This window comes from Lissotriton vulgaris, chromosome 5 (genome assembly GCF_964263255.1).
Source record: "Lissotriton vulgaris chromosome 5, aLisVul1.2, whole genome shotgun sequence".
Classification (NCBI taxonomy): domain Eukaryota; kingdom Metazoa; phylum Chordata; class Amphibia; order Caudata; family Salamandridae; genus Lissotriton; species Lissotriton vulgaris.
This window is the reverse complement of record NC_141693.1, coordinates 88,835,220-88,849,919: the sequence shown is the minus strand read 5'-3', so window position 1 is coordinate 88,849,919 and position 14,700 is coordinate 88,835,220. Positions and strand designations below refer to the sequence as shown.

General features: G+C 45.6%; 1 protein-coding gene across 1 annotated transcript in view; it reads left to right on the top strand.

Annotated features, from left to right (window-relative positions):
* Positions 1–14,700, top strand: part of LOC147710270 (protein crumbs homolog 2-like) — a 356,125-nt gene that overhangs the window by 318,107 nt on the left and 23,318 nt on the right. Inside the window, exon 7 of the mRNA XM_086920950.1 lies at positions 10,878–11,825. Coding sequence (XP_086777076.1) covers positions 10,878–11,825 — 948 coding nt within the window. The remainder of the gene's footprint in view (positions 1–10,877; positions 11,826–14,700) is intronic.

Here is a 14,700-nt window from a genome sequence, read left to right as displayed (position 1 = left end):
TCCATAATAAGAAGACGAACAGCTAAGTGGCACGTATCTCCGTCGGTAAAGCTGATTGGTACTTACTTGGAGGCCTAATTTGTGCTAGTTCGTTTTATACTTGACATAGTGGAGGGTAAGTACCATATTACTTGTCTATCTAATATTAGCACAGCCTAGGTCCAGCTAATAGGGTAAGTTTTTACAAAACATAGCTGCTCCTAATGCACTGTGGGTGTATTGAGGTACTGCCCACATTATACATTTTTGTATTCTAGAGTAACTCTGTATGCAGGTGACAGTTTACTTGTGTTCATTATGTTCCACACAAGTTTTTTGGTTCTGCGGAAAGAGTTTTCATCAACAGTAAGATTCAATGTAGTACAAACTAACTTTTGTTAGCAGCCTTGAGTTATTAGACCGGATTGAGTCAGCATTGGAATTTCCACATAACATTAAAGAATGTGTGCACCACATCCTAGCCTCTGTACTTGTGCTTGTTTTGCTTGAGAAGATGGGCTACCTGTAAAGTGTTCACCCCAGTATGAAGGGTGCAGGTACTATAATATTAGCACCTTCAGAGCTTGGACGTTTATAGCAAATAGTGTGATGAGTGTTTTATAGAGCGTACACTGTTCTTGGTAGATTCAATTTGATACTCTGTTGTGTATTTATCATGAGAGTTTCACTATTGCAAACAGTGTGTTACAAAGTACACTCTCTACATAGTGTAAACATTGTTTACAGTACCCACGTTTCTACTCATAACAACTTTATTTCTCAATGTAAGTTCGGTGACTATGAGGGGGTTGATCCAGCTAAAAGCTGTCCAAAGTAGGGCATTCATTTTCGAACAGATGTTGAGTATCTTGAGGAACTTGGCTTTCGCAGAACAGTTTCATACACACTGAACAATGTGTGTAATGAGTGTTCCCATACATCTAGGGTTGATTGCCAATGTAAACTAGGCTTCCCGAGAAGTGTATTGTATAGAGTCAATGTTGCACATAACACATGCTTGCTACACCTTAGGGAGTTGTATCTGTGATGGCATTAATGACGCGTCATATTATTCTGAACTATTTTGTTCTTACTTTCAGGCCTATAGTGTTTATAGTGTTATGTGTACAAAAGAAGCTTGAATTATGTCATCAGTGATGTCGTCAAGAATGTCATTTGAGATATTGTCTGTATTGTCATAAATAATGTTATAGAACATGTTATGAGTGATGTAATATTCAGGGGCGGCTCCACCGTTACAGCGGAGGAGCATCTCACCACTGAAATGCCCCCCGAAAAGCCCCAGAGACGAAAAATAAAATGGTAATGAAGTTAATTAATTCTCATTTTATTTTTCGTCAATCCAACAGCATGGAAGGTTGGTGAGGAAGAGGTTATGGTGGGAGAGGCTACAGAGAGATGAGGGGCACTGGTCGAGGGTGGCAGTGAAGGAGTCCGAGGAGGAGGTCAATAGGAGGAGTGGCTATGGAGCGATGAGGAGCACTGGTCGAGGGTGGCAGTGAAGGAGTCCGAGGAGGAGGTCAATAGGGGGAGTGGCTATGGAGCGATGAGGGGCACTGTTGGAGGGTTGTAGTGAGGGAATCCAATGAGGAGGTCAATAGGGGGGCCATGGAGGGATAAGGGGCACTGGTGGAGGGTGGCTGTGAGGGAATCCGAGGAAGAGGTCATGGGGTGGAGGAGGGAGCTAGGAAGAGATAAGGGGCACTGTGGAGGGTGGTAGTAAAGGTATTTACAGAGAAAGAGTTAATTGGTGTGGCGCCAAAAAAGACTTTCTCATCAGCGCTAAAGCCGGCCCTGTCATGGCCTTTCTGTTTTTGTTTATTTAATTAGCAGTCGGTCATAAGGGCTACTGTGGAACATACTTTAAAAGTGTGTGCTAATTATATTTACTGCTATATACAATGTGTTACGTTTGAAGGTGATTTTACTAATGTTTTTACCGGGAATAATGAAAGTGGATCCCGGTGGTGCCTGATATGGGGCTGGGGCCCAAGGTCAGCTGTGAAATAAGGTGCACTGGAGAGGAGTAGTGGATAATCAAGCCTGTAAGGGAGTGCGTTGTAGAGTCTGGGGTCAGGTGGAGGTAGTAATGAAGAGGGATTCTCCCTGAAGGGTCGCACAGAGGGAGCCCGAGAAGTGTCACTTGCCTGATACTCCCACCTCAGAAACCTCCTCTTCCCATCAAAGGATCATTAAATGGAAAAAACACTTTTTGAGAGTGATAATATCTAGAAAAAGACTTTGAAAGGAGTGCGTTTTACTGGGCCTTGTAAGACTAAGAAGAGATAAAGGAGGGCCCTGACGCGGGCCTGCCCAGACATGTATGCGACAAATCGAGCCCACAGTGGCCCACCGAAATGCACCTTTGGCCCACTCGAATCAAAGTTCCTGGAGCCGGGCCTGCTGTGCACCAGTTTAAAGTGCGTATGCCTCTTTGGCCTGTCTGAGACAGCTGGGTTAGAGAAAGCAAAAGCCTCCAGTGTTTTTGTGAGCGCTGATAGTGGTCACTCCTTCCAATCCTTGCCCTGCTCTAACAGGTTGAGAGGGGGGTTGGCAACAGGGCATGTCCCTATGGCCACCCCACCCCACCCCAGAGGCACCCAACTCCCCGTAGGGAAGGCTGCCAATCCCACTCTACACATGGCGTTTCATCGCACGAGGCGTGCGTTTGGCTGCAGGACCCAGCTTGCAGCCAGGCCCTTTTTCCAACTCCCTGCAGGCAGCAACCCATAAAGAACCAGTCCCACACAGCCAGGTTCTTTGGCTGTGCATGGCGTAAGGTTAGCTGTAGGGCCCGTCTGGCATACAGGCCCTGCTTTCAACACCTGGCCGGCAGCCAACCTCAAGCTGCACACATCTTTTGACAGTGCATAGCAGGGGGTTGGCCACAGGGCTAGGCCTCCCCAAGCCTTAAAAGGCCCCAGGGACCCTATCCCAGGAACAAATGCAATTGAGCAGGGAAGGAGGGCGTGCAGCCCTCCTCCCCAAGACTTTTTGGGCCCCAGGGACTGCATCCCTCATGAACAAAATCTAAGGGGAGGAGGGAGCGCAGCCCACCTCCCCGAGCCTTATTAGGCCCCGGGACTCCATCTCTGGCCCAAATATAATAAAAAAAGGGTAGGGAGCCACGCATCCCCCTTCCAGAGACTTATTAGATCCAGGGGATCCCATCCCTCAGGACTAAACCATAAAAAAAAGGGGATGGGGCCTGTGGGGCTCCCTCCCCGAGCCTTCATGGGCACCAAGGACCACATACTCCAGGGCCATTTATGTTTAACTGGAAAGATGGGCTGCACAACCCCCTTCTCCAGCCCCAGGGACCACATTCTGAGGCTAAAATCAATTGAAGATGGGAGGGGGCATCTGACCCCCTCCCTGAACCTGTTTGGGTCTCTCGGACCCCATACTCCAGGCCAAAGTTAATAGAAAAGGGAAGGGGGCATGCGGCCCCCCTTCCCTGAGCCTTATTAGGCCCTGCGACGCCATCCGCAGTGGCCAAGCAATTCAAAAAACTGAGGGGTCCCTGAAGGTCTGAGCCTAGTTAGCCCCGGGGACCCCATCCCCGGGGCCGAAATACACTTAAAAGGGGAGGTGGGTTATGTGCCCCTTCCCAAGCCTTATTAGGCCGAAGAACCCCATCCTCCAGGGCCATGATTTTTTAAAACGGAGGGAAGCTGCATGGACCCTCTCCATGAGAATTTTCAGGCCCATGGAAGCCCATGCCCTTGGTCCTCCTTTTTTTATAGGTGGGTGCCCAGCCGGGGCACCCACCAAGCACACGTTGAGGGCTGTGGGGGAGCCACAGGCCCTCACGGGCACAGCAGTCTCCTCGCATGGTTCAGGTGCCGGCATTGCTCCCGCCCAGAGGAAGCAGCTACTTATGCTGCTCCCTCTGGACGGGGGAAATATGTTGGTTTATTTCCCTGCCCGGATCAGGGGGGTGGGGGGGGGGGGGGGGGCTGGGGGGCAGGGAAACATAAAACATGTTTCATAGTGCAGGAGCATTTCTAAAGCTCCTGCCTGCTGGGAGCTAAATGCTTATGTTTTATGTCATTGGTGGCTCTAGATACACATGCTCTGCATACTCCTGCCATCTAGTGTTGGGGCCGGAGTTGTGCAAGTTGTTTTTCTTCTAAGAAGTCTTTTGAATCACAAAGTTTCATGGGAACAGTCCAGCCCGAGCTACCAAACCATGTCTTCCATGGACTGGGAACAAGCATCCTGGGACCGGTTTCCGGGCTAATCAGCCGTCATCAGCTAGGCTAGCTTGAATCCAGTGGCAAAGTGAGCAATGGACCCACGTCTGGGCATACCCTGACAACTTAGGGCGAACAAAGCAATACCAAAGGAGATGACGGACGGAGTGTTGACATGGCTTGGCAGTTCGGGCTGGACTGTTCCCATGAGGCACATGGTCAGACTGATTTGCATATAGCCATATCTAAACTGGGGTGGCGGAGTGAGTTAAAAATGATGATGGATTAAACCAGGATCAGTTGACTGGGGGTGAGTGCTTGCAATGTTCAACACTCCATCCATCATCCCCTTTGGTTTTGCTTTGTTCACTCTAAGTTGGCAGGGTATGCGCAGACGTGGGTCCCTTGCTCACTTTACCACTGGATTCAAGCTAGCCTGGCTGATGATGGCTGAATAGCCTGAAACCGGTCCCAGGGTGCTTTTTCCCGGTCCAGGGAAGACATGGTTTGGCAGTTCGGGCTGGACTGTTCCCATGAGGCACAGGGTCAGACTGATTTGCATATGGACATGTGTGAAGTGGGGTGGCGGAGTGAGCTAAAGAATGATGATGGATTAAACCAAGTTCATTTGACTGGGGGTGAGTGCTTGCAATGTTCAACACTCCGTCCATCATCTCCTTTGGTTTTGCTTTGTTCACCCTAAGTTGGCAGGGTATGCCAAGACGTGGGTCCTTTCTCTTTTTGCCACTGGATTCAAGCTACCCTGGCTGATGATGGCTGAATAGCCAGAAACCGGTCCCAGGATGCTTGTTTCCGGTCCACGGAAGACATGGCTTGGCAGTTCGGTCTGAACTGTTCCCATGAGGCACAGGGTCAGACTGATTTGCATATGGCCATGTCTGAACTGGGGTGGCGGAGTGAGCTAAAGAATGATGATGGATTAAACCCAGATCAGTTGGCTGGGGTCAGTGCTTGCAATGTTCAACACTCCGTCCATCATCCCGTTTGGTTTTGCTTTGTTCACCCTAAGTTAGCAGGGTATGCCAAGACGTGGGTCCTTTCTCTTTTTGCCACTTGATTCAAGCTAGCCTGGCTGATGACAGCTGAATAGCCAGAAACCGGTCCCAGGATGCTTGTTTCCGGTCCAGGGAAGACGTGTCTTGGCAGTTCGGGCTGGACTGTTCCCATGAGGCACAGGGTCAGACTGATGTGCATATGCCATGTCTGAACTGGGGTGGCGGAGTGAGCTAAAGAATGATGATGGATTAAACCCAGATCAGTTGGCTGGGGTGAGTGCTTGTAATGTTCAACACTCACTCCATCATCCCCTTTGGTTTTGCTTTATCTACAAAATAGACAGCACCTATCACTATTCAAAATTCCAGTCATCAAAGCATCCATGGAAGGACTTAAATTAGTTATTCGTTCTCTGATTCATCTTTCACCATCTTGGAACCTTAACATTGTTCTCATTAGACTCCTGGGTAACCCATTTCAACCTCTTCACTCCTGCCCTCTTCAATTTCTTTCATGGAAACTTGCATTCTTAGTTGCCATTACCGCACTCAGGCGTGTTGGTGAGTTCCAGGCGTGAAGAACTTCTTCCAAATTCATGAAGACAAAGTAGTTCTTCATACCAATCCTAAATTTCAATCAAAATAGTCTCACAATTTCACCCCAATCACTTCAATGAGCAACCAGTTTTTATTCCTACAATCGGATTCTGTGACAGAAAGTACCTAGATGTAAAAAAGCCCTGATGTTATACATTGATAGAATTAAAACTTTCAGAAAAAATAAACAACTCTTTGTAGCATTTTCACAACCTAATATAGGCAATTCAATATTCAAATCAGTCATAGACAAATGGATAGCCAAATGTCTTCAAACTTGCTATATTGAGGCCAAAATACTATCATCTATTCCTCCCAGAGCACACTCCACGTGCAAAAAGGGAGTCACTATTGCCTTTCTTGGAAACATTTGCATAGCTGACATTTGTAAGGCAGGCACATGGTCTACACCACACACCTTCACTAAACATTACTGTGTGGCAGTGTGGATGTTTTAGCACACCAACAAGCCATTCTAGTAGAGACAGTGCTACGTACCCTTTTACAAACTACTGCATGTCCCACAGGCTAGCCACCACTTCTAAGGAGGGACTGCTTTATAGTCTATGCCAGTGATACTCAAAGTACAGCTAAGATCAAGCATATTACTAGAAATGAAGTCTCAAATATAGGTGTATATCTGGATTAGTATTGTGATGAAAGAAAGTATAAATTTTTTTTTTAATTTTGCGATCTCGCATGACTTTTACGTGATTGTGAAAGTTAAAAAGAGGTAGGCAATCTATCTAGTTACTCTGCTAAGCACATCTGTCTCTGTTAGTGAAGAGGCTAGTACTGTATAACAGCTTACTTCACATGGCTACTACCTTTGGGAGAGGTCTTGTTGGAGAGGGCAGTCTCTCCATAAAGCCTACTTTGCACACCTGTTGCCTGGGAAGAGGTGTCACCGGAGAAGCCACTCCCTTTCCATACTGTATTATGCACAGCTGATATCCTGGGGATAACTGTCACACCCTACTATGCACACTGATAACTCTGTGAGATTTGTTAGTGGAGAGATCAGTCTTTCCCCACACCCTACTATGCACGCTGGTCACCTTGGGAGAGGTGTTATCAGAGAGGCTTATCTCTCACCATACTATGCATGGCTGTCACCCTGCGCAGAGGTCTCAGGAGAAAGGTTTCACCCTCCCCACATCCTAACATGCTCACATGACCCCTTAGAAAGAGGTGTCAGTGGAGAAGGCTGTGTCTCCTCACACCCTGTCATGCCCACCTGTTACCTAAGAGTAGATCGTAAGAGAGAGGGCCAACTTTTATGCACACTTGCCGCCCTGGGTAGAAGTGTCACTGAAAAAAACAAAGGTGACATTATAAAAATTATTGTTATATTTTAATGTACATTTTTTAAAAAACCTTAGAAATTCACTGGAAGAAACAAATGTTAAAGTGATGTTATAGTGAGGAACTGTTACAATATTTTTCTTTACAGCTTTTTTAAAACCTTAGAAATTCAATGAAAAAACCTAAGGTTAAGCTGACGCTATAGTGCAATGAATATGTCAGTGCCAACATTAACATTTTGAACTAAAAAAACACAGAAATTCACCAGTTACCGTTAGCAAAACTAACTATTACTTGGGACCAACCATGCACTACTTATGACCTCACATATTACATCATGCATGACATGTTCTATGACATAATTTATGACATCACTGATGATGTCTCAAATGACATCATCCAAAGAAAGTGTGAGCTTGCTTTATAGTTTACATAGTAGCGGGTAACTACCATATTACCTCTCTAGCTAATTTCGTACAGCCTGTGTCTAGCAAATGATGATTGATACATGGTTAAAATAATTGGGAGAGTAATACTTAGCCGGATGTGTATTTTGGCCCTTGGTAATAATATACTACAACCTACCCAATAAGGCTTCAGGGAATGACTGGGTACAGTGGAGCAGTGTCTGAACTTACACTTAATCATGGGCAAGTACACCATCACTAAACCCCACTCTCTGTACCCAGCATTTATGGACCTACCAACAGCTTTTGATTTGGTTAATCGCTCCATGCTGGGTTTTTATCGCACCTAATGCACTTTTTGCATGCACTTCATGCTATGCTGATTACAAGGGTAAGATACAGGGACTTAGGGGGGCTTACAGAGCCCTTTTCTCTTGCCAAACGTGTGCGGCAGGGCTGTGTGCTGACCCCACTAGTGTTTATTTTATATATTAATAACCTAATTCCGTCTTTTGGTTAGAGCTTCGTGGGACGTCCTTATGATCAATAATACGCAATTAACAGCATCATTGTAAACAGACGATGCTTTGCTGATCACGCGTACACCTATTGCTTGCACTTGCTAGTGTATGCTTTTGTGGAATTGACGCCCAATTTAGATCTCATGACTAATTTTAACAAGTCCCACATCATTGTGTCTGGCCCCAAACGTCAGAGAATTCCCGCTATTGTGCACAGATCAAGCAATTTTCCTATTTAGGCATTTGATTTGAATACTCTGGGCAATGGTCCTTCTATATATCTAACACTCGGCTTAAGTTCTCAGGATCTTTAGACTCACTATTAAGCATACCATGCCCTCCTGGGCACAAGGGTTTTATCCCTTACTTAGAGATCTATAGAAGCCAATGTGCTTCATTCGCGGCTTATGGTGTCAGGGAATGGGGGTTCACCAACTATGGTAACTTACAGACCGAGGAAATCTGTTCCCTAAGGAAAACCTTATCCATTCCGCCCACTTCCTCTTTTTACATCACACATGAGGAACTAGGTTTTTGGCATTTAGAAGATGGGATTTTAACCATTTTATAAGAGAAACTGTGAGGATAAAAGTAATCATTTAGTCATCATTTTCATAAAATTATACTTGGGTGGATGAATCTGAAACACCCTGGGAAGGGTCAGGCTTAGTTATCACATCATGAAAGTACCAGAACATTTCACGTTTACCCTTTTAGAGCCTATTGCTTTTTAGCAACGTTATGTGTAAATGTGCTGTGATACGCATTATGTAACCCCATTTGTTTTAAATGCCCTCCAGAACATCAAAGAGGACAATTGCTACAAATAAAGCCTTTGGGGCCCATTAGGATGGCGGGCAGATTGCTCCCGCTAGGCTGGCGGTAGTCACCGCCGGCCTGGCGGGGCAATCCGCCCGCCATCCTAACCAGAATGACCCACACCATATTAGCATGGCTGGGGTTCCGCGGCGGACGGAAATACTATCCGCCGCTTTTCCGCCCCCGTCGCCTTGCGACCGGGGCGGAAAAGGTTTAATATGGTGGTGGTGGTCTATCAGACACCGCCAGCCATATTAGTATGGGCTGCAACAGATGCCTTTCCGTGGTGGCGCACATGGGGGGCACCTGTGGTACCCCCCAGCATTTGCATTTGCATACACAAAGCGGCAGGCACCGCGCGGTGCCTACCGCTTTGTGTATGCAAATGCATACATGCATTTTTAGCATTGTGGCGGGCAGTTCTCTCCATGTTAAAAATGCAGGATGCGCCACTGTGGCGGGCGCATCCTAATACCCCCCACAGGACCCCCGCCCTTATGGCCGGTGGTCCCAAGCCCCCTATGTTGATCTTTACTACTAATGTTGGATTTTAGCTTGCTTTACAATTCAAAACCTTTTTCCATTCGTCCTATTGGTAGCTCTCGCAAGCAGTTTTTCTTTATTTGGCTATTCTGAATTTTGAGAACTGCCGTTAACATTCGAAACTGAAAAGGATGTTACAGGAGGAGAAAGAATGCATTGGTCATCTGTATCAATGAAGCAAATGTGAGTTTTTTTCACTACAATCACTGACGAGAAAATGTAAACCTGTATTTTGCACCTCTGTTGCTCTCACAAACCATCAAAGTGACTATCCTGTTTTTATCTGGTGTGACTTCCCCGTTCAGGGGCTGAAAGCTGTTTTCAAAATGGAGGATCGCCTGAGAAACACACCTGCTTGCAGAATGTTTAAAAGCAGGGCTTTAGGTGGTCTGAGCACCAGCAGTGTTTTAAAGGGGGCCTCGAAACAGGTCTCTATCGGGCTCTATTTTGTGCCCTGGCACAGGCGATCTGTAATTTTCCGGACTGCTGTGACAGCAGGCACATCGATATGCGCATGCTCACACTGTTCACTTCTCACTAGTATGCGAAGTGTCGGCATGACGTCATGCCAGGTGTGCCTTGTAGGGGAAGGGAAATCCTTTAAAGAGTCATTTTCTCGATGGATTTCCCTTCTCTTTTTGAAGCTCAGGAGCAGCAACATTGTTGTGGGGTCACCAGGGCTTTAAGTGCAAGGTTTTTTAATATTGTATACAAGACGTAGTTGCTGCTTATTTATCTTATGCAACTAACAACCATTGACAAAGCCAATAGTCCTGACTTGTAGGTATGATGTTACTTGTTGTAACATATATCTTGATGCAATGACAGAAACAGCAAAATACAAGTCGGGTTGCACACTATGCTAAACCCAGATTTTTAGCTTACGTGTGTTTAAGCCAAGCCCTTAATTATATTGGCCACGCCCCTTTGAGAGATATCCCCCGCTCGCCTCCCCTCCTGTTTTCTCAACCCACTTAAAGCCCCGTTTAAAAGTGAGGCAGATGGAAAGAGCATTTACCATTGAAGAAGTTACATGTATAAAATAAGTTATATGTTTTCTTTTTGTAAGACCTGTATTTCCCTGTTCCAGGAGTTGACACTTTTTCCATACTGACCCTACAAAGTTTGTTGCATAATAATAAAGTACACAGCACACTTAAAGTCAATGCACCTGTTACAATAAATATCATTTTTCTTAAAAGAAACCCTTTAACTTAATACATTTTATTTTCATCAGATATGTCTGATTCATAGTAATATGACTAATCTGACGTACAAGAAAGCGTTGGCTGACTTGGAGAAAACCTTTTCCTCATTATAAACTAAAATCTCTTTCAGTACTTGCCATTAGAAGGGGAGGAACGTGACAGATGTGTAATCACCAGACTATGATTTAAAGGAAAGTCATGGCTGTGTAGTACTTCTATGATTGCATTCCTTATTTAATATATCTATTTTTGTGCTCTATTGTAGGTTTGGAGTGTGCTACCAACATAGACGACTGTGAAAGTGATCCCTGTGAAAATGGAGCATTGTGTGAAGATGGCATTGCTGACTACACTTGCCTCTGTCCGTCTGCTTATGATGAAGGTGTCTTATGGGGAGGAAAAAACTGTTCTGTCAAACTAATCGGGTGCCAACAGCACTTTTGCCAAAACGAAGCCACTTGTCTTCCAACCTACGATGAAGGAAACCATGGCTTCCTATGCCAGTGCCAAGTTGGCTTCTACGATGATTTGTGCTCAACTTCCACCACGTTCTCCTTCTCCTCTTTTGGTTATGTTATTTATGAACTGCCGTCAAAAAACAGAACAAAAAGGGAGGTTGTGAGTGAGGGTCTCAGTATTTCTCTGCGTTTCAGAACAACCTTACCCGATCTCCTGCTGTTTTACCAGGGAGATGAGGTGGAATTCCTGTTCCTTGAAATTCACAAAGGCCTGCTGCAGGCCATGATCATGTGTAATGGTGCCGAAACATATTTGAAAATGAATGAACTAAGGGTAGATGATGGCCAATGGCACCAAGCAGAGGTTACTTTGAAGGAAGTTATGAGGCTTACAATAAGCCATGAAGGCTGTAGTAATGGCACATGCATGAAGGACCAGTCAGTCAGCAGTAACCGGTCCATCCCAGACTCTTTTAACAGAGTGTACATTGGTGGTCTCTATGAAGGGTCCTTTTTGAACAACACAATGAGCCAGCAGAATTTCACCGGCTGCATGGAGGATTTGCGCATTAACTCGAGGACATTACTGCCACATCACCTTATGGGTGATACGTCATATCAGTTGAGCCTCGGATGCAACAGGACGGAGTGGTGTCGACCCAACCCATGCTTTAATGGGGGGCGCTGCATCGATCTCTGGACAAGCTTCAGGTGTGAATGCATGCGGCCGTATGAAGGAGCAACATGTTTGCAAGGTAGGTGTCTTCCATTCAGGCTATCACTGTATTCCAAAATGTGTGTCAAAAACAGAGGCATTGATGTGGTTCCAGAGTTACAAAAGAGTATTTAAACCAAATGTTCTTTAACTCAGTAAGCGTAGGCATACTGGCACTGGTTACAGAAATTGTCAATGAAATATTCGCAATGGTTGGGGCGGGTGTGGGGCTGATTCAGCCAATAGCACACATAAGCGTGCCCTCTTGTGGCAGGGAGTTGCAAGGCAGAGTAGTACTTCAAAGAAACCCGATTATTTTACTTTAACCCCTTCCGTGTGGGACTGTTTCCCCCCGCTGTGCTGGGGGACGCGCACAGCGCCATGTCATGAGTCACGGCGCTCCGGTGCTCATGACGAGCTGAGCTCATCATGGCCACGCCCGTTCCAATGGAACGCTCAGCACAGCAGGGGAATCAGCCCAGTGTGCGAGCGTTCTATTTAACTGGCGCGGTCATGACAAGCTCAGCTCGTCATAAGCACCGGAGCGCCACGGCTCATGACGAGCTGAGCTCGTCATGAGCACTCAAGGGGTTAAACATTAAAATCGTAACCCATATTGACGATAAAGGAACTAGCTGCTTGTGTTTGAATAATTTTCGGAATAAAATAACAGATTAATTTCCTAAAAATAAGTACATTATTTGTAAGGGACAAGCTAAGAACAATACAGTAAATTCGTTTTTAGTTTATCAGTTTCAATACCCTAAACAATAGATTTGCATAGTTATATTAATAATACTATTCACTGATTATATTATTGTTGTTTCTAATCTTTTCAAAATTCCAAACATTAAAGAAATGCAGGCTTTACAAGGAAAGAAATCATTGTAGAATTCTGTATACTTTTCTAAATTAATATACTTCTTTAAGTTTTGGTCCGATTACACAAAACAGAGAGAGAAACAAAAAGTGACAGGCATGTGATAGAGATACATGGAGAGCAGCAGATCAGAGAGCCAAAGGAAAAAGTGTCATTGTTAGAAAGGATAGGGAGCGAGAGAAGAAACAAGCATTGGCAAAGCCAATAGGTCTTGTCTATGCAAGAGCCATTGGTTTGCCAGTGTGTTTTAGCAATGTTGTACACCAGAGTGGCTGCTGTTCAACATGTCTAAATGTTAGTGGTGTAGAGGAGAGTGGTGTGGAGTGTCGTAGATTGGAATGGCGAAGAGTGGAGTAGAGTATCGTAGAATGGAGTGGCATCGAGTGTCATGTAGTGGAGTGGCATAGAGTGGAGTCACATAGAGTAGTGGACAGTTGAATAGAATGAACTGCTGTAGAGTGTGTTGGTGTAGAGTGTTGCAGAGTATACTGGCATAGAGGGCATGGACATAGAATTCATAGGTTTGCAATGCAGTGTCATAGAATGCAGTGGTGTCGATTAGAGTGTTGCATAGTAGAGTGCGGTAGCGTAGAGTACAGTGGTGCAGAATGGCGAAGCATCAAGTACAGTGGCATAGAGTGCAGTTGTCCAGAAGGCAGTAGCATAGACTACAGCGACATAGAGTGCAGTGGTCCAGAAGGCAGCAGCATAGAGTACAGTGGCATAGAGTGGAGCAGAGTAGAGTTGCATAGAGTGGTACAGAGACTAATGTCCCTGATTTTACTGAATGCGCTGTGTGATGTTGTGTTTACCTTTCCTGGCGCCAGGACGCCCCTTTGCTGGGGCAGCTGTGCGCGGTACAAAAGCCAATAACATAACATAACATAACATAACAGTATAGTATAGTGCAATAGAACGTACCGGCGTAGAGTGGAGTGCTACAGAGAGCATTGGCGTAGAAAGGAGTGATGCAGAGTAGAGTGGCATAGAGTGCATTGGCATATAATGCAGTACTGTAGAGTGCAGTGGTATTGAGTACAGTGGTGCAGAGTAGAATGCATTGACGTAAAGTGGAATGGCATAGAGTGTAGTGGCATAGAGTAGAGTGCAGTGGCAGACAGTGGTGTGGAATGGCATAGAGTACATTAGAGTGCAGTTGTGTACAATGTATTGCATAGAGTGTTATAGAGTAAAGTGACAGAGTGCTGCAGCATAGAATTCAGTGGTATACAATGCAGCATCATAGAATGCCGTGGTGTAGATTAGAGTGGTGCATAGTACAGTGCAGTGGCACAGGGTGGACTGGTGTACAGGAGAGCGGCATAGAGTGCAATGGTGCAGAGTACAGTAGCGTAAAGTGCAGTGGTGCACAGTAGAGTGGCATGGAGTAGAGTGGCATTGAGTGTTGTGGCATAGAGTGGAGTGGCATAGAGTGGAGTGATGCAGAGTGAAGTGGCGTAGAGTGCTGTATTGCAGAGTAGAGTGGCATAGAGTTCAGTGGTGGGGAGTGCAGTGTAGCAGAATAGTGTGGCATAGAGTGCATTGGTGTAGAGTGGAGTAGTGTAGAGTACAGTGACATAGAGTAGAGTGGTGCAGCGTAGAGTGCAGTTGGATAGAGCGCAGATGTTTAGAGTAGAGTGGTGTAGAGTGGAGCAAAGTGTAGAGTGGCATCGAGTGCAGTGGTATAGAGTGCAGTGGCATTGAGTAGATTGTTTCAGAGTAGACTGAAGTGCAGTAGAGTCGAGTGGTATAGGGTAGAGTGGAGTTGAGTAGGGTGGTATAGAGTATAATGGCATTTAGTAAAGTAGTGTAGAGTGTAGTAGCATAAGGTGCAGTGGTTCAGTTAAGTTAGAGAGGTGTACAGTGGAGTAGCATAGAGCGCAGGGGCATAGTCTTGAGTGGTAAAGAGTATGTTGCACATTTGCATAGAGTGCAGTGTCTTAGAGTGCAGTGTTGTAGAGGGGCACAGATTGGAGTGGTGTAGAGTGGAGCTGTGCAGAGTGGAGTGACCTAGACCGGAGTGGATGGAGTGGTG